The sequence below is a fragment of the Urocampus carinirostris genome, chromosome 14 (assembly GCF_059441175.1).
Source record: "Urocampus carinirostris isolate Australia breed hairy pipefish chromosome 14, RoL_Ucar_1.0, whole genome shotgun sequence".
In the NCBI taxonomy this organism is placed as follows: Eukaryota; Metazoa; Chordata; class Actinopteri; order Syngnathiformes; family Syngnathidae; genus Urocampus; species Urocampus carinirostris.
Genome location: NC_142362.1, coordinates 387,469 through 408,995, shown reverse-complemented (window position 1 = coordinate 408,995; position 21,527 = coordinate 387,469). Strand labels below are relative to the sequence as shown.

At 44.1% G+C, this 21,527-nt stretch overlaps 1 protein-coding gene across 2 annotated transcripts in view; it reads left to right on the top strand.

The window, feature by feature from the left end:
• sema5ba (sema domain, seven thrombospondin repeats (type 1 and type 1-like), transmembrane domain (TM) and short cytoplasmic domain, (semaphorin) 5Ba) overlaps window positions 1-21,527 on the top strand; it is a 111,477-nt gene that overhangs the window by 77,463 nt on the left and 12,487 nt on the right. For both annotated transcript variants that reach the window (XM_088352593.1, XM_088352592.1), the window contains exons 9-17: window positions 1,791-1,926; window positions 1,989-2,196; window positions 2,265-2,472; window positions 10,348-10,465; window positions 11,134-11,318; window positions 13,466-13,609; window positions 15,691-15,838; window positions 16,845-17,070; window positions 18,686-18,901. In XM_088352593.1, coding sequence (XP_088208719.1) covers window positions 1,791-1,926; window positions 1,989-2,196; window positions 2,265-2,472; window positions 10,348-10,465; window positions 11,134-11,318; window positions 13,466-13,609; window positions 15,691-15,838; window positions 16,845-17,070; window positions 18,686-18,901 — 1,589 coding nt within the window. The remainder of the gene's footprint in view (window positions 1-1,790; window positions 1,927-1,988; window positions 2,197-2,264; window positions 2,473-10,347; window positions 10,466-11,133; window positions 11,319-13,465; window positions 13,610-15,690; window positions 15,839-16,844; window positions 17,071-18,685; window positions 18,902-21,527) is intronic.

Below are 21,527 nucleotides of genomic sequence, written 5' to 3'. Positions count from 1 at the left end.
TATATATATATATATATATATTGATTTAAATGTTTATTTTACTTACTATTTGGACATATTTTTTTCTCATTTTAAGTCAAATGTTTGGGCTAGAAAATAATGACATATTTTATAATTATTTTTATATTATTATAAATGGTACATTGTGTATTATGGCATATTTTCTTAATTGTATACAACCCCCAAAATATATGAATTAATATGTATCGATGGAAATATTTGTATGCATCAGCTCGGTGTCGCGATATCTGACACGGGCCCCTTTCAATCTTCTTCAGATTGGCGTTTAACACCCATTTATATGAGAACATTTTGATTTGATTCAATCTTCAATTTAGTCGTATCGTCCATATCCTCCATTATTCTTTTGAAATTTCTTTGCATCTCTTTTATTTTTTCAATGTAGAGAAATTTTGGTACACCCAAAGGAGCGATGGAAATAGAGTACATTTACAAGCTCTCAATTGTGGCAAATGCATCAAAATTCTACAAAATCATTTCGTCTCGCACCTTAACGATGGAAGTCCTGAGCTCCCTTCTCTCTTTATGGGACAACGGCTTTTCCCTTCCAGGTAGAGAATCTCCGCCTGCTCGGTGGCATGGAGCGTGTTATTCAGGGGAGGACATACAGTCGTGACACGCTTGGATACGCTAAATAGACTTGCGGCTCTTGTCCTGTGCTTTCCTGTGACACGAACAAAACAAATATGGCCTGAGGGAACTCTTTTGCTCAGCTGCAGGACGTGTCCTGTCCTCTTTTATTTTCTTTGGTGTGTTCCATCTATCCAATCCCCCTTCCCTTTTCCTATCCTATCCGTACAACCACCTTTTGTCCTGCTGTCCTATCCCAAGTCGTTTTCAATTCTCCCATATCATCTCTTATTTTTCTTCTGTCCTGCCCATTCATCCCATATCCCTTGTTCAAATGACCTCACTCCTCCTGCCCTGTCCTATCCCTGTTTGTCCTTCTTTTCTTTTCTTTCATCTCTAATTCAGATATTTTTTTCTATAAAGCCCTGTTCTGTCCCATCTCGGTCTGGTCTTGTAGATCAATGCATTTTCCTGTCGTGCATCGTCCCTCCATATGTCACCCACCTCGTCTACAATATACGAACCCCTAGTTTCTCTTGTGCAATTCTGTTCTGTCCTGTTTTATTTTTCCATCTCTGTCCTGAAACATCTATACAATCTCCCTTTACCCAACCCTGTTCTATCCTGTTCCCTATCCTTTCTGTACAACAATCTCGTATTGCTACTGTCTTACCCCAACTGTCTTCTCCCTCCTGTACTATACATATCATCTTTCGATTCCCTACTGTTATGTCCTTTCGTTCCTTATCTGTGGTTCAAATTGTTCTGTCACCTCTTGCCCTGTCCTATCCCTTTATGTCCTTATCTCCAATTCGCTTCTGTCTTGTCCTTATATCTTTGATAGGTTGTCCAACTTGTTTGCGCACATCTTACCATGTCCTATCCCTGTTTCATCCTACTGTTGTCCTTTCCCGATATTTCATTCCTTTTCAGATCTTGGATTATTAGCAAGTACCGTCCTGTCCTTACTCTGTCTTGTTTTCTAGACCAATGCATTGCCCCTCCATTTCTAAGATAACTCCTCCCGCCCTACTACAATATAACAAGCCCAAGTTTCCCCACAGTCTACTCCAATCCTGTCCTGTTCTAGTACGCCAACTCAGATTTTTACTGACCATCCAGTCCTTTTCTTACCGCTTATTTTTCTGTCCCGTCTTATTCTGTCCCGTCCTGACCCTCATCCTGCGTTTCCTCCCCAGGAACAGCATCGCAGCGTCGGCCGTGTGCGCCTTCAACCTGAGCGCCATCACCCGCGCCTTCAACGGGCCCTTCCGATCGCAGGAGAACCCTCGCTCCGCCTGGAATCCCGCGCCCAACCCCATCCCTAATTTCCAGGTCGGTCTCGCTCGGATTGTCTTTGGCGGACGGAACAGGACGGCAATGTGTCCTACCCCCAGTGCGGCACCGTCCGGGACGAGGGTCCCAACGAAGGTTTGACGGAGCGCAGCCTGCAGGACGCCCAGCGTCTCTTCCTGATGAACGAGGTGGTGCAGCCCGAGTCGGTGGACCCGCTGGTCATGCAGGACGACGTGCGCTTCTCCCACCTGGTGGTGGACATCGTGCAGGGCATGGACACGCTCTATCACGTCATGTACATCGCCACCGGTCAGTGTGTACTAAAATGCGCCGCAGTACCGAGCAAAATCCCTGAGAGTTTCTCCGCGGGTGTGCAGAATACGGCAGCGTCTTGAAGGCTTTGGCCACGTCCGACAAGAACCTGCAAGGTTGCTACCTGGAGGAGATGGAGCTCCTCCCCCCCAGCCTGCGTCAGCCAATCCTGAGCCTGCAGATCCTGCATAGTGACCGATCGCTCTTCGTGGGACTCGGCGACCGAGTGTTGAAAATCCCTCTGGAGAGATGCTCTACGTACCAGACTGAAAGGTGAGTCCGCAGTCTCCACGTCCCCGCCGGGGTCCGAGATCTCCATTTGCCCGCGTTCTCTCTTAGAATACGTGCTGTACTAGTTTTTCTTTTTAAGAGTCCAGTTTTTTTTCATTTATGTTCCATTATAATAGATTAGAATATACCTTTAGTGTCATGGTTACAAAATGGGTTGAACATGTTGTGACAAGGAAATTGGACGTGGCACTCCAGGTTCACATTTTACAGTGAGGATAGAAGAGAACAAAGAAGATAAAGGAACAAGAAGATGTTTGTATTGTCCTTGTTGCAGGCTTTGTTTTTCTCCAGCGGGGGGTGGATGAGGGACAGACAGATGGTGGGATCCAGCGAGGTGGGGGAGAGGGGGGAAGCTCTGTACGCATGGTTGATGTTACTGTGTTTTCCCCCCTGGTTGCACAGTCCACGTATTGAATACATTTGGGAAGTACAGTCCTTAAGCATGCCGGCGACGATAAAAGCTCGGGGTGTGCGAGCTGCTGTTTATTGATGGCAGCGAGCGGGAGATTTAGCGCTATGCTAACGTTAGCATCCGGTGGAACGTAAACAGCAATCCCAATGACCACAGGTGCCATCCTCTCCCATTTCCTGCCGTATGGAGCGCAATCTCTACTTCGATGCCTCTGTCTTTTTATCCGACTTTTCTTCCATTCTCCTTTCTTTGTCCTTCAGCTTCTCGTCAGGTTCCTTTCTCTCCGTCCCCCTATTTATTTTCTCTTCCTCTTCTTCATTCTCTTGTCCGTCCTTTCTCTTGTTTTTTTTTTTCAGTTTGCCCTTTCACATTCGTCTCTTCCCTATCCGTCTTCGCTTCTCTTTCTCTCTCTCTCTTCCGTCTACTTTCTTCTCTCTATTCCCTTTGCTCCTTCCCTTCACCGTTGGCAGTTCATTTAGCTGAATGCTTCCGCCGCCCTATAGCGCCTGATTAAAACGTCTTCCGCCAGGATTAATTAACGGCCCTAAATTAGTCTCTTCTTTTTTTTCCCCGCACTCACCTTAGCACTCGGATGTTTGGTCGTGGCTCGGTCTTCGCTGTTAATGCACTCCGGAACGTTATTATTCACAATAGACACTCGTTTTGTAGAGTGCTCCGTAAATAAAGGATAAATAACTGCGTGCTGTCGATCATCTCGCCTTCGTTTTCCCCGCGGAGGGTTAGGACACCAAACCATTGGGACATCCGTTAGGGTTGGCATGTTTGAGGGCTCCTTAAAAAGTCAAAATCAAGTTTGTGTTAACTCTGCCCAATGGAGCCCAAAGAGCCCCTATCGTGTTTTTTCCCCATCTCAAACATCCGCTTCTTACTTTTAGCAAAGCTGTTCTGGCCGTGGAGCACATGAGGTAGAAGGAGGGGGGGAATGTAAGGAAAGGAGAATGACTTTATGCTCATCGCCGGAGTTCTTCTTAGTGCAGTATTAAAGTGGTGAAAGTAAGAAATGGTCTGTTTCAATTCCAGTCCCTTAACGCCAACCCAAACCCCCCAAAATAGAATAGAATATACCTTTATTGTCAATGTCACAAAATGGGTTGAACATATTGTGACAACGAAATTGGACGTGGCACTCTAGTTTCACATTGTACTGGGAGAATAAAAATAAAACAAAAAAGATCATTTACACAAGAATATTATTAGTTATCATCATAATAATATGTTATATTATTATAATCTAATATTAATATAATAAAATAGTATTAATACTATCAATTAATATTAATAATATAATATATTATATAATCTTTAAAATATCAAAAAGCAAGAGTTTATTCGAGTCAATCGAAGAAAGTCACGCACTTGCACACGTACCATGAATGAGAGGAGGCTGCAATCGTGACTTTGATGGCCTTAGCGAGTAGAAAAATGTACAAATTCTGTTCAGCACCTTTAGGTGGTTAGCATGTCAAGTCAAAAAAATCCCATAGGGGGTTTGCATGACAAAACAAAACACTAAGGCGGTTAGCATGTCCATTAAAAAAAGGTACGAGGTGTGTTTGGAATTAAATGTTAAAATGTAGCGTTGACCAAATTCTTCAAATGAGTTCTCTGACTCCATGAACCAAACACAAGCTACATTCTCCCAAAAATGTACGCGCGCTCGTTTCTTGATGGAAAAGATGAACAAGAAAAGCCGACATTTACACACAGGGGCAGATTTCATTTTATTAGCTATTTAACTAAGTGTACTCCATCGAAAATGGAAGAATTAGCGTCGTTGGAGTCTCCGTGAAACCTTTTTCTGAAGTCCTTTAGCTCTCTCCTTATTGGCCCACGTCTCCCCGCGAGATGGTGCGCCGGCTCCTCCCGTGGGCGTGCCAAGGAAGCCCAACGTGGGCTCCATCATCTCGCCGCGATGTCTGGAAAAACTCAAAACAACACCGCGCGTTTCTACATCATCAAGGCCTTGTTCTTAAAACATCGCTGCCATCCTCCGTCAGAGTCCTGTTATTAAAACTCCCTCGTCAAAATATTCTGCATTTGGAACAGCGTGACCTGTCATTGAAGTACAGCCCAGTCAGTGAATGTCTTGCATTAAACTCAATAAATGTAACTTGTGTTCAATCGTATAAAATCCTTCAGGTGTTTGGAAAGTATTTTTATTTCTAAAAAGGATAAATATATCTGTTGTTTTTGTCCTTGTCAATAGGCCAAAACATTGTTTAGTCATGACATCTGTCGTTTTATATGAGCATCGTCTTGCTAGCTGAAAGCTCAGCTAACGCCGCGCTAGCAGTCGGTTTATACAGCGATCGTTCCAGGTTGTGTCTCTTTCCATCCATATTTTCGAAACGAGGACATTTTCTCTCGTCGCGTGTCGGCGATCCTCCCCACTGCCAACCATCGGTGATGGCTAATATTAGCCACGCTTCTTTTTCTTTCCTTTTTTTTCCTTTCTGTCGTCGGAGCTTCAGCGCGCTGTCAAAATGTCCGCCGAGGTGACGAGCGAAGTTGACGGACAGCTTGACACCGGTCGGGAGCGAGCGCTCCTCACCCGGAGGGGATCTCGGTGTTCCTCCGGCTGCCCGCGTCTCATTAGCTCAACTTTTTGCTGTTTCTGCAAAAATCCTCGCGCGTTCGTGTTCAAAACTCAATGACGTTAACCGCCGCTTGGCCCATATTCATCGTGTATTGTGTTCTGCAATCTGTTTGGCTAAACAGTCACCCCGTCCCTTTTCAGCCTGCGTCTGACTGTGGCAATAACGTTCAGGTCTAAGTTGTCATCCTACACTATGTACGTGCAATTGTTTGATTTTTTTCAAGTTTACAAAATGTTGAAAAAAAATGATAAAACAGAAGGGAAAAAAGGGCAGAAAAGCCAAAGCTTGTCTTGGTCCTGTCCCCCTTCACAACCATAACACTTTTCACATTACAGACGCTGCCCTACTTACGGACGATAGTTTGTAAGTTGAATTTGTCGCAAGTTGCTCCAGTGCTATATTTTGTATGTTTAAGGTTTATAGAAGTATGTTTAAAACTTGTATAAGTAACCTGTATTGTACTTTTGGAAGATGGGCTTCTAGAGGTCTTCCTCTGTGGTAAAAAGTAGCCCAAAAAAGCGTTTCGATCAATTTCTCAACCGCATCAAGCTTTTTTATTCCACTTCCATTTCAAATGAAACGATTCACCTCTTCTTTACACTTTATACCAACCGTATCAAATGGATGCACAAGATATTAAACAACAAAAATGTTCTGCGCGCTGGAGATACAGTAGAGAATGTTTACACAAGAACTAGGAAGAGGAAGCGGATTTCTTCTTCGGGGTGAATGCCAAGTGATCTCTCACAGCGCCACACTCTTGTAGTGGTAGAAAGAAGCACTACAGTAATGTCCCGTACTCGGAAAAAGGAGCACACGATACAAAATCTAACTTACAGCAATGAATGGATATTTTTCGACATCCCACAAAAAATGTTCGTACCTACCGTTTTTCGTAACCCGGATGGTCGTAATTAGGGGAGCGTCTGTATTCTGGTCAAGGAATTAGTTTTATTACGAGGCATTTAAATGACATGTCCTCATCATGTATGCCAAATCTAGATTAGGATAGTCATGTTTGCATAGCGATTTCGTGTTTGCCCGGACGTCTCATTTTTGATGGTTTTTGTTTTCATTTGGGATTTGTTTCATTTCGACCAGAAGACCCAAAGTCAAAACTAGCCAGTTGGTTTCCATTTTGACAATGAGGACCTTAAACTTGTCAAATTGGTTGTGAGGGTCTGCTTTTAGCTTCTCAAAGGCGTTTTCAAGCCTGGTGGTCTGTTTGGCGAGGCTGGTGGCCAGGATGGCATCACTGCATCGAAGTAAGACCTCAGTTGGGCCCGTCAGATCCCTGATCAGTGGATCAGGCGTTTTCTTCAGCCGTACTCAACATCTCTTTTTCCTCACGCTGAGGTTTTGAGTTGTTTCTTGCCCGCATGTTGGTTTAAGATCAGGTCATGGTGTCATTGTAATCCTGCGTAGTCCTTTGAGACATTTTTGTGATTAAGGGCGTCATCAAAAAATTTGACTTGACATCAAAACACCAGCACAAATTCCTCCGATTGAGAAACAACAGATACACGTCATCCACGTCTTTGATGTCCAGTTGTGTTAAAGCAGGGAATTCCGATTACTCCAGGGATCTAAACGATGTCCACTAGGGGGACGTGCCCTTTGAGCAAGGTTTTTCATTACTGTAGAATACATCCTGTCCATTCCACTGAATGCCCTACGAAGAAATTCCATTTTGGCAGTAGTGACTGTCAAGTCATGATTATTTGTTTAGCCTTTAACCACAAGGAGTCTCAAAGGGCTTCACAGACTTTTGCAAACCACAGACTATGATGACAGCGTCCCCTGATGTAAAACCTACATGAGGGCAAGGAAAAACTCAAAAGCCTCAACATGAGGAAAATGAAGACAAGTCAAGTCATGTTTAATTGTTTGGCCCTTAATCACAAGGAGTCTCAAAGGGCTGCACAAACCACAGATTATTGCAAACTACCGACTATGATGACACCATCCCCTGATCTAAAACCTACATAAGGGCAAGGGAAAACTCAAAACCTCAGCATGAGTCAAGTCAAGCCATGTTTATTTGTTTGCCCCTTAATGACAAGGAGTCTCAAAGGGCTGCACAGACCAGATTATTGAAAACCACAGACTATTATTACCATCCCCTGATCTAAAACCTACATGAGGGCAAGGAAAAACTCAAAAACCTCAAGTCAAATCCTATTTATTGGTTTTACCCTTTAGCACTCGGAGTCTCAAAGGGCTGCACAGACCACAGATTATAACAAACTACAGACTATTATGACAGCATCCCCTGATCTAAAACCTACATGAGGGCAAGGAAAAACTCAAAAACCTCAACATGAGGAAAATGAAGGAACTTCGAGAAGGGTCCGCAAATAAGGTCATTCCCCTTCCAGAGGATGACCAGGCCAAAATGGATGTTGCATTCACAAAAAATAAAATTTCAAATAAAATCTAAAGTAAAGAAAGTATAATATCAAATCAAAAGGATGACCGACTTGCAACAGATGTAGCATTGACAAACAATACAGGTCGTTAGCGTAGCGCGCTAAGCGACGGCGTCGTAGGCGAGCGATTTCAATTAAGCGTAAGTGCTTTGAAACGCCTCTCTCTTCTCTCTCATTGATCTGCTAGCGCTCGTCCATCTTGTTTTTTTGGTTACGCTGCTAAAGCTTTTCAACAGCCGGTGATATGTAGCCTTTTAGCGATTGCTTGCTAGGCCAGTGGATTTGCGTTTTGTGTCTCCTTCTCTATTTGCGGAGATTCGAGGGCCTTTTTGCCAAAGTCGTGTCCTCTATTCGCTTTCACCCGACCACTCCGCGCTCCATGCTAATGGCGTCCGGCTAACTCATCCCTAGAGCTAGTTTACTTTAGCCGCGACGACGTGCTTGCCGGCAGTCGTGCGTTGAGCCGCCGTCTCGCTTGCAAAAAATGTTTTTTTAGCGCTGCGCGATAATTATCGTGATCGTCATTGGACTGATTACAGACAAAAATTGCGTCAGTTATTGGAACAATGTTTTAAAAAAAATAATGAGGTGCTTGATGTTATGCTAAGGTTTTCTAAAAAAAAGTTATTGTTCAAATTGGCCGTTTCTCCTCCGCTACCTGTCTACCTTATATTATTGTAAATACTGGTACTGAAGAGCTCTCTTATTAATAATATTTCAAAACAAAGCATATCATAAAGCACTGCCAGACTGCAGACAGCTAACTGGAGATGAACTCTGTGAAAAGGTGAAGCAACTGGAAGCTGTTTTAAGGGCACGAGTCAAGTAAAAATGCTACAAAGGCAAGCTACAAGGTGGCGATGCTGAATGGCGGGCTTTATCTTAGCAAAACTGGCTTTCTCAAAAGTTTGGACACCCCTGCTTTATACTGTCATTTTAGCAACGCGGTCATTTAATCAAAAACAAAAACGCGAGCCCGGTACCGGCAATTCTACCTTTTCTACGGAGATCGGCCCAGCGATTTAGAGCGCCACTGCGGGTATCAAGACGGTGTCAGCAGCAGCCTCTAATTGGACGGCGGCAGCGTGGCATCGCTCAGCGGCGCCCCCCGGGCGGCGCAACCTGTCAGGCGCCGCGTCCCTCGGGTGCTAACGTTCCCCGCGTCGCCGCGCCTTTATCGGCCTCTCCGATCATCGGCGTCATTATACCCGGCAGTAAAAGTCGCCGCGTTTTCGCCCCGGCGGCGATCCGGACGATTAACGTCCGCCGCCGCCACCGCGCGGTTTTGCGGCCCGTTTAACATTGACGACGGGTTAGCCAAGCGGCACGCGGCACCTCGCCGCCCGTAAAGGCGTTTAATGTCCTTGTATACGATGCGCTTTCTCCTCTTTATTTTATAGGGAATTAACTTTTACAGTCTGGTCATGTAAAAAAAAAATGGATGTCATTAAAATCCAAAGTGCCGTATGTCTCCGTATTCGCCGTTCGGCCGCTTCTACTTATTTCTCGACGTTGTCCTTTTGGGACGTCAACTCCAGGGAAATATTCATCATATTCAAAGTTCTACCTATGTAATATTTAACGAATACATTTTTTTTCTTTAAATTACCATTTTTTTTTTAAATAAGTCATTCAAATTTACAATTTCATAAAAGAAAGAATAGAATAAAAAATACTTTGACAAAACATATTAAAACAAAAACAAAAATTCACAAAATATTTCAAAGAAAAATACATGAAAATGGATAGATTTAAACCTGAATAAGTTATTCTACTGTTGCATACTGTGTTCTATTCTTGCTTAGTGTGCCGTTCTCGCCTAGTTCAATAGTAGTAATATTGTTGATACGATAACATGTTGTAAGTTTAAACAAGTGTTGATACGATAAGATGTTGTGAAAACAGATCTCAAACTGTTTTTTGTCACTCCCCCTCCCTTTAGCAGAAGAAACATAATGTAAACTGTGTTCCTAATACAATAAAAAGGCAAGGACGAAATAGACTTTTTCAGAGTGTCTAGTAGACTGTAACAGGTAGTCTATGGTCATTCTCTTTGCAAGTAAGTCATACCCACGTCTCTGTGTCTTCTTTGAGTGCAGGTTTTTATTATAAGTGTTGGGGTTAACCTAACAAAAATATGTATTCCTGTTTTTAAATAATTGGGAGGAAAAAAACAGTACCCTAAAAATGTCCCACTGTTTCCTTTTCTAGCCACTCACATGAGCTACTTGGCTCCAGTTTGACGCCAACTCATATTGAAATCACGAGCTGCTCCTACTATATCTTTTAGTCCCATGATTTGGGAATCTCTGCCTTTTTCCTTCTCTAGCCACCCAGACACTTTACGACAAACGACCGCTGTATCAAACTAAACGTCTGGGAATTGCCCCCTCTGCAGGTTGTGTTTGGAAGCCCGGGATCCGTACTGCGGTTGGGACACCCGTCAGCGACGTTGCACCACGTTGGAGGAGAGCAGCAACATGAGCCAGTGGAAGCAGAACATCACAACTTGTCCCGTAAGTCCAACATTTCCTTTTTGGTTTCTTGTTCTCGTTTTAAATTGTGTGTGCTCGTTTAGTGTGGTCTTGGCCCTGCTCGCAAAATGCTGCAAAAGAGATGTATTTACCTCCGGCGCAGAGAGGTAGTGCTCTGTGTTTATAGATCTGCCCATCCCTGACGCTCACGCGATCCGATGGGGTGGTTTGCTGGCGTTTTTGGGTGTTTGCAGTTTTTTGGGTGGGTTTTCATCAGAAATTGTCTCAACAGTAAACATAGGTTGTTGAATGAGATTCTAAGATAATAGATAAAATGTTGCTATAAAATAGAGAGAGAGTTGTCTATATACAGTATATAGAGAGGTATATCTATATATAGAGAGAGATTGATGGAATTAAAAAAAACAATATAAAAACCCAGGAGGCAGCAACTCAGTATTCGGTTCCTGAGTAGGTTTTTTTCATGAAGTACTTTTTAACTTCCACAATTATTTGGATGACTACTTTTACTTCTACTTGAGTTATATTATTCTGAAGTAACCGTACTAGTACACGAGTACGCAAGAGAAAAACGAGCTGCAGTTCGAAACATGTCCACTGGATGTCACCCAAGCCAGGCACCACTCGAAAAGCAACTCTAGTAGTATTTCTCTGTCTCTCTCACTCTCTCCTCCGTGTATTTTGGGCAGACGCAGAACCAGACGAGACACGGCGCCTTCGGGGAGTGGTCGCCGTGGCAAGCGTGCAGCAACGAGGAGGGGGAGGAGGGCGCCACCTTGTGCCAGTGTCGCTCCCGCTCCTGCCAAAACCCCGCCCCTCGTTGCGGGGGTAGGGCCTGCCAGGGGCCCACCATCCAGGTTGCCAACTGCTCCAGGTAGGAGAGAGGGAGACGCGTCCAGAACCCCCAAAACACCAATTGGCTTCCTTTAGAGTCACGGAGTGTCCTTCAAATTATTTCCTTCGCTTTTATTTCGGGACGGGCGAGTATCGCTTACAGGTATCGATGATGGCGCTAGCCTAAGTATAAAAGGTCGATGCTCGGACAGTGGCCGATACCGCCTAGTGGTTGTTTTTAGGCCGGGGAAATGGACTGCATTTAGCGCTTTTTAAGTCACTGGAGACCTCCAGAAGACCTTACCCCTGCTGTGCAGACATCTGGCAAGATGTTATGAGATAATGTTGATACAAGAGCCACAAGATGTTGACTGAGCAAAGTCGGGGCCGGAAAAAACACTTTCGATTTCGAGAAAAACATCGCTTGATCTTTTTGAACACAGTATAAAGCCCAGTGTCTCTTGGACGAATTTCGAACATGGCTTGAATGAATGAACAGATGCAATTAAGTACGTTCCCTTTCTGCCATATTTCTGTCTCTGCGTATATTTTGGGCCGACGCCCAACGACGATCTCTCCAAAATAAGTGACGCCCAACACACTCGCATACCTCATAGTCAGAGGCAGCCACACAAGGCGCCTACCTGCTCATCGGGGGCATCAGGGGTTCAGTGTCTTGCCCAAGGACACTTCCGCATTTAAGACAAACGCTATAATAATAATAATAATAATAATAATTTCCTTTGTATTGTCATTCTTTGTAACAATGTACACAGAACGAAATGTCGATACACCTGACCCGTTGTAGCGAGCCGATGCAGCCGCAAGATAGAAATGGGAGTATTTATCTATTCATTTTTCAAGAAGAATATTACGTGGACATTCAAAGAAAATTACCTACAAATAATAAACAAATCATCAAGAAATATTTTTGAAGGAGGGGAATTTTATGTATTACTGTTATTTGTATCTATTCCTCGGGTTTTGGGCGTCAATATCGATCTGTAAGGAGAAAAAGGGCAATCAAATGGTCCTAAATTGTATTCATTGAGTTTATACTGTATTTAAATGTAAAATATTTCCAAATCTATGATGACCTATTGATCAAATTACCTTTCAAAATATTGAAAGTCGTTTTAGAAGATCGATTGCTGTAATGGCTCAATACCTCACAATTCCTACTCGACAGTCTCAGCGCTCTGTTGAAAAACAGGCCTGGTGGCTATTTTCAACTCTTCTGTCCACCAAAAAGTGAACTGTACTCACGCAGCCGCATTATCCATTATCCCCGATCGCATTGAGTTGCATTGCACATGTTTGTCAGGCCCGATGAATTTTTTATGCTTTTCTTTCAAACAAAAATTCAACTGCACTCACGTGGCCACTAGCCATGATCTCAGATCGCATATCGCTGTGAGCGGACTTTTGTCTTCGCCGGCAGCTTTTTTGACATTACTGAATACAAATGAACAGCACCTGTGTGGTCATGATCCATTATTCCCAGTTGCTAGCGGACCGCTTATAAAAAATGGGCGGGGTACTTCTTGAATTTTCACATTTCACGAGGGGTTCTAGTCCCCATTAACCAAGAATACTGACGAAATATAGAATAGGGTTTAAAAAGTAAAACCAGATTGTAACTGCTAAAATCTCAACAGAAGAAGACAAAATATGGAGACTCAAAGTGACCAAAAATGCACCTTATTACTTTTGAAATGAAGAGAAATAAGAAAAAGAAAAAATAAATTAAAAAAAGGAAAGAGAAAAATGAAAAAAAAAAAGAGACAAAAAGTAAAACTTAAGGAGAAAAGGAAAAGAATCATCATTTTTCTTATTTTTTCTTTCCAATTTGTATTCCTTTTCCCCCCTTCTTTTTGTCTTGGCTGGCTAAAAATGGGAAGGAAAATAGTTTGCTTTTTTAGCAGACTTTCAGGATCCATAGTATCCTAGTGGACTAATATCAAACACTGTCTCTTTAAAAAGAGCGGTATGGGTTCCTCGGGGCTGTTTTTGTGGAAAAGCCCGTTGGACCCGAGCTTCAGCGGCCCCCGACTCAACGGAGCGGGAGACCCCCGGTCTCAATCGTTTTTCCAACATTCCAATCCGGAGACCGGAGCTCAAAACACGGCTAGCGTCCCGACTTTGGCCCTCTATTGAGTTTGCTTTTGTGTGCGTGCGTCGCCATAGGAACGGAGGCTGGACGCCCTGGTCGTCGTGGGGACGCTGCAGCACCAGTTGCGGGACGGGATTCGAACTCCGCCAGCGCTCCTGCGACAACCCGGCACCGCGCCACGGAGGGCGCGTCTGCGTGGGTCCCGGACGAGACCAGAGGTCGGCTTGCATAAGTTTTGTATTTTTACAACAATTCTTTCACAAAATGTTCATTTCTTTTTTTTCCAGGTATCTTTTGTCGCATCATTTTGGGGGGATTATTGAGTCGGTTGCACGATACACAACTGTATTTAATCACAATTTTTAGTGGAAGTACAATGTTGGCCACAAGATTGACTTGGTATCATTGGAAATGATTTGAATGCAACACAAACTTTTTCTTCTTTTTCCCTGTTTTTTTAATTCCTTTAAAAAATCTCATTGTGTTTATTTTTTCCTAGCTGTTACTTTTGTCTTTTTGTTCTCTGTTTACTTTTTTCACTTTGTTTCTTTCTTTTCTTTTTTTTCTGGCTTTTTCTGATTTTTTCTTTCTTTTTTGTCTTCCTTTTGTTTCTTTTTTCTCAGCTTTTCAGCACTTTTTCATTTTGGTATTTTTTTCTTTTTTGTTCCATTTCCCCCCCCCCCTTCCTTGTAGTCATTTTTTGCACAATTTTACATCATATTTGGTCGTGCAGGGATTAAAGAAGCAAAAACAACCCGAAGAGCCGTTTGGGACCCAAAAGAGCCGGTTCTCTTTAGTGAGCTGAGCAGAAGAAGCCTGTTCTCGAAAAACTCTTCCGAATTTACTCAACTTTGTTCGACTTCGGGATTGACTTCAAAATACCGCATTTAGAAAACAGCGTCAGGGGAACTCGTGTATTTTGACCTTCATGCGCTGTAACTTTGACTTCATTCGCTTCTTAATTAGCAATTTGGAGCCCTGATTTTTGTGCGCCGGCTAGATTTTCTTGTGCGCTGAGAATGTGCCGGCAGTGCGCAATTGCGCACGCGCGCAGCTTAGAGAGAACATTGGCTGGCAGTCTACCCAATTTCCGACATGGCGACTGTCGTTCAAAAAAGGAAAGTCGACTGTGAGGGCCGCCGCTTCCAGGACACGTTGTTTATTTCTTAACCCAAATCCGAAACAACCGCATCTGCCTATTTAGGCAAAAGATTGAAGATTGTTGAGAATATCACAACATCAAAGAGCTTTAGCCAATGTGGAATTTTGTCACTCTTGCAGCGCTTTAAGACTCGTTGTGTTTAAGGTCCAAAAGAAATAAACCATTCTATATACTGTATTTTCCACACTATAAGGCGCAGCTAAAAGTTTTTTCAAAAGCTGGCCATGCGCCTTATAATACAGTGCGCCTTATATATGGATCAATATTAAATCGAAAGGTCTCGCAACTTACGCAACAGCCGCCGACTCGATTTTCCCCCGAACGTGGAGTAGTCCGCGGTGTATGCTGGGATTTATATACCGGCGTTTCATTGGCTAACCAATGTGTCAATCATCATTTGAATCGATCGCAATTGGCTAAAGTTATTCGGAGCCTCGGATTGGCTAGAGGGCCGAAACAAACCCTGCAATTGGCCGAAAAAGATGACTCTGAATAGCAAGCTTGCTAAACTACGCCATAAAGAAACATGTTTCATTAGTCTGTATTTGTAAATATTCTACTCTCCTGGATTGACTTCACTCACGGTTGTAAGAAGACCATGATTGCGTATCATTATTGAACGCGAGAACTTAGGTGAGCTATGCGGCTTTATATTTTCCCGGTATCTTGTTTTAGAACGATCTTGATGTTGCTGTGATGAGTTGAGTGAATTCACCTCAATTCCAAGTGTTTATTGTCATATGCGCAGTAAAGTTGCGAGCGAAAAAGAAAATAGAAACTAAGGAATGGTTGGCATTTCTTGAATCCCAAGACTTGAACCTTCCGAATGATGGAACGATGCATTTGAGTGGCATCGTACGGACACCGCATCCGCACGTGTTCTCGACACGTATTTGCTTCTTTGCAAGCTTTGGGAATGTTAAGGGGGGAAGAAGTTGGACTGAACTATCTGACTGTTTTGTCCACGTTCCCATTGTAGCGCCTTATCATCCGGTGCGCCTTATGTATGGAAGATATAGGACCAAAAGCTATTTTTTGGGGGTGCGCCCTATAACCCGGTGCGCCCTATAGTGCGGAAAATACGGTAATCACCATCTACTCATCCTGACGAGGCCAAACTTCCCTCCGTGTGAGCAGGTTCTGCAACGAGGCGGTGCCCTGCCCGCAAGCCGTCCTGTGGTCCCCGTGGGGTTCTTGGAGCAAATGCAGCAGCGAGTGCAGCGGCGGGGTCCACTCCCGGGTACGCAGCTGCCAGAACGGCAACGCCTGCCCGGGATGCGCCTTGGTAAGGAAACCCCGAACCCGACGTGACCCGATGCCGTCTACTGGATTTCTCTTATGCTTCCGTCTTGTGACATTTAAGATATATATGGAAACAGTATGTCACAAAGGTGTGTACATCCCTCACATTTCTGCAGAAAATGTCATTACAATGTTCAAAAGAAAAACTCTTTGACACAATGAAAAGAAGTCTGTGTACAGCTTATAATAGCAGACTTTGTTTAGTTTTCCCCTCGAAAACTCAAAATATAGCCATTAATAACCAAACCCCTGGCAACAAAAGGGATGACACCCCAAAGACACGACACCCCTATACGTCTGAACAAAGCACCGCTTGCCATTTTCCCACCAAAATATTCTTACTCGCTGTCAAGTATGAAAAAGGAGCTAAAGTGTTCAATTCATAGTACACTCTGTCATACTGGACACTAAAACTCCCAAGATGGCACACCATGGCAAGAAACTCTCTGGGGGGGCAGTAAAAGTCAATTGTGGCACTACATAAGATGATTGCCAACACCCTGAAGTCAGCCAAGATCATCCAGCATTATAAAAAAAAATCAGGATGCACTCGTAACAGGGCTCGTGTTTGATATCAAAAAAGGCTGAGTGAATGTGCGTTGCGTCACATCTGAACGCTCGCTAAGAGAAATGCAGGAGTGTAGTCAGCATGGCTCCAGAGATCGAAGAGGTGGGGGTGTCAACCTGGAAGTACTTAGACCATACACTTTAGGAACTTTCACTTGAGGGTGTACTCACTTTGGTTACCAGTGGTTTAGCTACTACCGGCTGTATTTGGAGTTTTTGAAGGTTCAAATAAATGGACACGGCTATAAATACTATGCACGGACTACCTTTCATGGTGTCAAAGCCATATTCTATTATTCATGATAATGAAATCTCTGCAGAAATGTGAGGGGCGGACTCCCTTTGATATAGTTGTTGTTGTTTTGGTAATCGCCTGACTTTGAAGTCTAGGTGCAGTATATAAGGCATGTTTGAACGCGCAGGAATACAAGGCGTGTAACCTGGAAGCCTGCCCGGAGGTGAAGCGCAACACGCCCTGGACGGCCTGGACGCCGGTCAACGTGAGTCGGGGAGGCGCCCGGCAGGAGCAGCGCAGCCGCTACACCTGCCGGGCCCGCCTGCCGGACCCTCACCACTTGCAGATGGGGAGGAGGAAGTCCGAGACGCGGTTCTGCCCCAACGACGGCAGCGCCGCCTGCGACACCGACGGTCAGCTACCATCCCGTCTAGTTGTTATCTGCAGCGCTTATCCTCAGTAGGGTCGCGGGGGTGCTGGAGCCCACCCCAGCTATCTTCAGGCAGTAGGCAGGGGACACCCTGAACTGGTTGCCACACAGGGACAGACAACTCACTCATTCACACATAGGGACAATTTGGACCGGCCAATTCATCTGACATGCATGTTTTGGAATGTGGGAGGAAACTCAGGCAAGCACAGGGAGAACATGCAAACTCCACACAGGAAGGTTGGATCTCATGACCTCAGAACTGTGCTGCACACGTCCTAACCACTCTGCCACTGTGATGCCCCAAAATAAAAGCGAGTGGCGTTCACCTGATGATTCAGGAACAAATATACAGATGCCTCAGGTTCATCGTTTGAAAGAAAATACCTATTTCGAATTGAATACAATTGAAGAAACATTTGAAATTAAATCTTGAAATAACGATTTGAAATAAAAGTGACATGAAATGCCATTGGAACTGAATTCAAGAAAAACAGAATAAAATGTCATTTTAAAATGGGACCTAAACAACTCTAAACAATCTAAAAGTATTGCTCTAAAAAAAAGTACAAACTAAATAAAAATATATGTGTATATATATATATATATATATATATATATATATATATCCTGATAGTCATGATCAATTTTCTCTTCAATGTCTTTATATGAGAGGATTTACCCTGGAGTGTCATGTCTAATCTCATTGCATACGATGCTTCACAACGTCGATGTATAAAGACGATCGTAATTCAAAAAGGCCCTCGGGAAGGTCTCCCTGCCGGCAAGAAATCTCCTCCCGTCCGGCCCAATGTTATTTCACTTTTTACTTCCGGCATCCCTCCGCCGAAGCGGCCCCCCGATCCCCCTCTCTGGCTCTAGGGCAGGGGTGTCCAACTGGTTTTAGCCGGGGGCCACATATGCTATCAAAAATCTCACAAGGGCCGGACTAGTAAATTGAAGAGAAAGAGAGAGAGGGAGAGAAAGAGGGAGGGAAAGAGAGAGCGATAAACAGATAGGGAGAAAGAGTAACAGTGAGAGATAAGGAGAGAGCAGAATAGAGATATGAATGGAGAAAGGGGGAAATGAATAGAGAAAGAAAAAGAAAGCGATAAAAGAGATAAAAAGAATAAGAGAAGTGAAACGACAGAAAGAAAAAGAGACAAAGTGAGGTGAGAGAAAGAGAGAGAGGTTGAAAAAGGGAAAGAAGGTGAGAAAGAAAGAGAAAAATAGAAAGAGAATTAAGGTGTAAATTAGAGAGAGAAAATAGAAAGAGAGCAAAACAGAGAAAAAGAAAGAGAGAGAGTGAGAGAGAGAGAACAGGAGAAAGAAATAGAGGGAGGAATAAATCAAAAAGAAGTGAGTCAGAGAGAAACGGAGAAACACGACCACAATTGTTTTGCAAGCGTTAACTGGCTTGGGTGACATCCGGTGGAAATATTTCAAACTACAGCTCATTTTCCTCTTGCGGGCCGGATTTCAACCATCGGTGGGGCCTGATCTGGCCCGCGGGCCGCCTGTTTAACGCCGGCGCTCTAGGGGGCGGACCTCCTGCCAGATCCAAAGACGTCTCAATACGGTCGCTTTGTGGTCCGCAGACCTGGTGGAGGAGCTGCTCAGGAGCCCTCTGGTCCGAGGGTCCGGCGCCCTCGGGTGGTCTTCCTGGGACTCTTGGTCTTCGTGTACGCAGAGTTGCGCTAAAGGATACCGCACCAGACGGAGATCCTGCGCCGGACCGGAAGGAAAGAGCGCCCCCGCCGCCTGCAGAGGATCCCCCGTCGAATACCAGGACTGCAACGTTCAGGCCTGTCCCGGTAAGCGCTTCCGGTTTTTTTTATCGAATTAGGAAACGGTCGCAATCTCTTTAGCGCTTTTCGAGTCACTGAAGATCTCCCGGAGCGCTTTACAATGCGCTTCACACGCTCACACACCCGTAGCGGCGACAGCCATGCAAGGCTGGGGTTCGGTCGACATTTAACTGGAAGGAACTGGGAATCGAACCTGCGACCTCTCGGTCTCGAGAGCACTCTTCCTCCCGAGCGACTCTGGCCAAGGAGCCCCATCCATGAGCACACAAAACAGGAAAGCCCCTGGCAGCGCTGACACCCAACAGGGAGCTTTCTCTCTATCTCTCTATCCATCTATCTAGACATCTATCTCTCTATCTATCCATCTAGACACCTATCTAGACATCTCTCTCTCTCTATCTCTCTATCTATCTCTCTATCTACCTACCTACCTACCTACCTACCTCTTGCTATCTATCTATCTCTAACTATCTCTAACTATCTATCCTGGTCATATCCCTTGAGAGGGGTGACTGACAACAAGACAAACGCATACACAAAAACAAAAAAAGAACAAAAAAAGGGAAAAAATAGCAAAAAACACGCACAATTTTTTGGGGGGGACTATGGCCAACCCAATTGCCCAAACACCCAAACAAGTGAGGCACCTCGGCACCCGAGTCGGTGGTGCTTTCGTCCCTCCAGATAAAAACGGGACACCAGAAAGCGGCCGTGTCACTCGGGTCAGGGTGACACCACACACTCTTCTGTTCAACAGAAGACAGCTTTCACTGGTTTACCCCCGCCGCATCATACAGGTGCCGGGGAGCTAGCGGGACGAAATGCTAACAACTGCGACACGAGCGGCGAAAAACGGGAAGCCACAATGGCCGACCCAACAGGAGGCGAAAACGGTCTAGGCAAAGTTCCCATTTCTCCATGCAGAAATGAGCGCTATGCGATCGCGGTCTGTTTCGGAGCTAGCCTCACATGTTGCGTTCATGGGAATTGCCCTTCGATGACGTCACAATTCTCCAAAAGACGAGCCAGAGGGCTCACCTCTGAGACTACACTTTCTGTTGGTTGGGTTGGATCCCTCAAGCACAATGCACCTTTTGATGTTTTTGATCTCCAAAACGAGGATCTCTTTGAGAAATCTAAAGAACGTGTCCGTCTTATCATTTCGCGGTACATTTGGAGTCTTTTTCTTTTCGCTTAATCGAAAACAAACAAGAAAGCCAGCCGTACTAGCAAGCGCGATGCAAATCGTTGATTACTCCTCCATTAAAAACAAAAACGCAGGTTTAAAATAAGAAGAGGAAGAAGTCATACGACATCATTTTTGTAGTTTTTCAAAATAAAAAAAGCAAATGTGTAGGAGAAGTGGGGCGGGAAAGTAGGTCTTTACCGGACCCCCAGGCGGGTAGCGGGGCTCCCACCTGACGAGAGCGCCGAGGTGAAGAGAGAAACCCAGCGTGAGACGCTCTGTTTCGCTTCCTCTCGCTCTGGTGCCTCCCACTCAATGTCTGGCCCACTGGGGGGCTTCCACCTTCTCTTCCGCCTCAACTGGGGGGGGGCGCTATTGTATTGTACCAAACTTGAGTACGTTTGGTACTTCAAGTATTTGTAAATCACTATACTTTGCAGTTTGACTTGGGTAGATCTGTGAAGAAGAACTCTTCCTCTGCTACATTGAAGCCGTTACTTAAACCCACTCCATGTTAGTACGGGTCTGTCTGTCTGTTCAGGCGCAACTATTTTGTCAGAGACTTCCTTTCTTTTAGTTACGTTTGACCAGTGACCCAAACAACCACCAGGGTTAATTGACTGTACTGTATATATGTATATAGATGTAGCCTCATAATGATGAATATTTTTTTAATCCACAAACTTTCAGAGTTCATAGATTTATAATTAAAGAAACTTGTCATTTATTGTTAATTGGAGGCACTTTGATGATTTGATGATCTGATTGAATGCTTGTTTAAAAAAAACTTGATAATGTTACTCAGTAATTATTCAGATGACAACTTTTAACTTCTTAAATCTTCTTACTCTAAAGGAACAGTACTTTTACGATTTTCCGTCTTATGAGGATTTTCGATCTTCTCCGGAATGGAAAAGGAGAGCGGGTTATCCGATCATTGACGCGCGCGGCATGGATAAAGGTGCGCACACGCAATTACACACTCAGGCCAAGGACGCTGACAAACGGGAGAATGGCTACTTAATTGTAATTGATGATGAGATGAGTTGGAAGGATGGAGCCAAGATGGAGAAATGTGCGCGTGCGTGAAACTATAGGTGTGTTTTCAATCGCAGTTCTCTAAAGTTCTTCAAAGTTCCGAGAACTCTTGTTTCCACCTAAAAAATCAAAATGAGACCTTGATTGTAGTGTGTAATGATGCATTTGGGGGACGTTTTTCTTAACCATTCGTGCCAAAAGCTACTCGTTTGACAATCTTTTGAATTGTCTTTAATGTCATCTATATCAACTTTGGCTAATATTGTATCCAATGAGATTGGATGTGGCACTTCAAGGTAAAACCCTCTAATAAAGACTCTGAACAGAAAAAGGGATTTTTAAAAATGGTTTCCAACATAATGCTTATAATCTGGCCTGAGAAATAATAACGGTTTAATATTAGTGAAT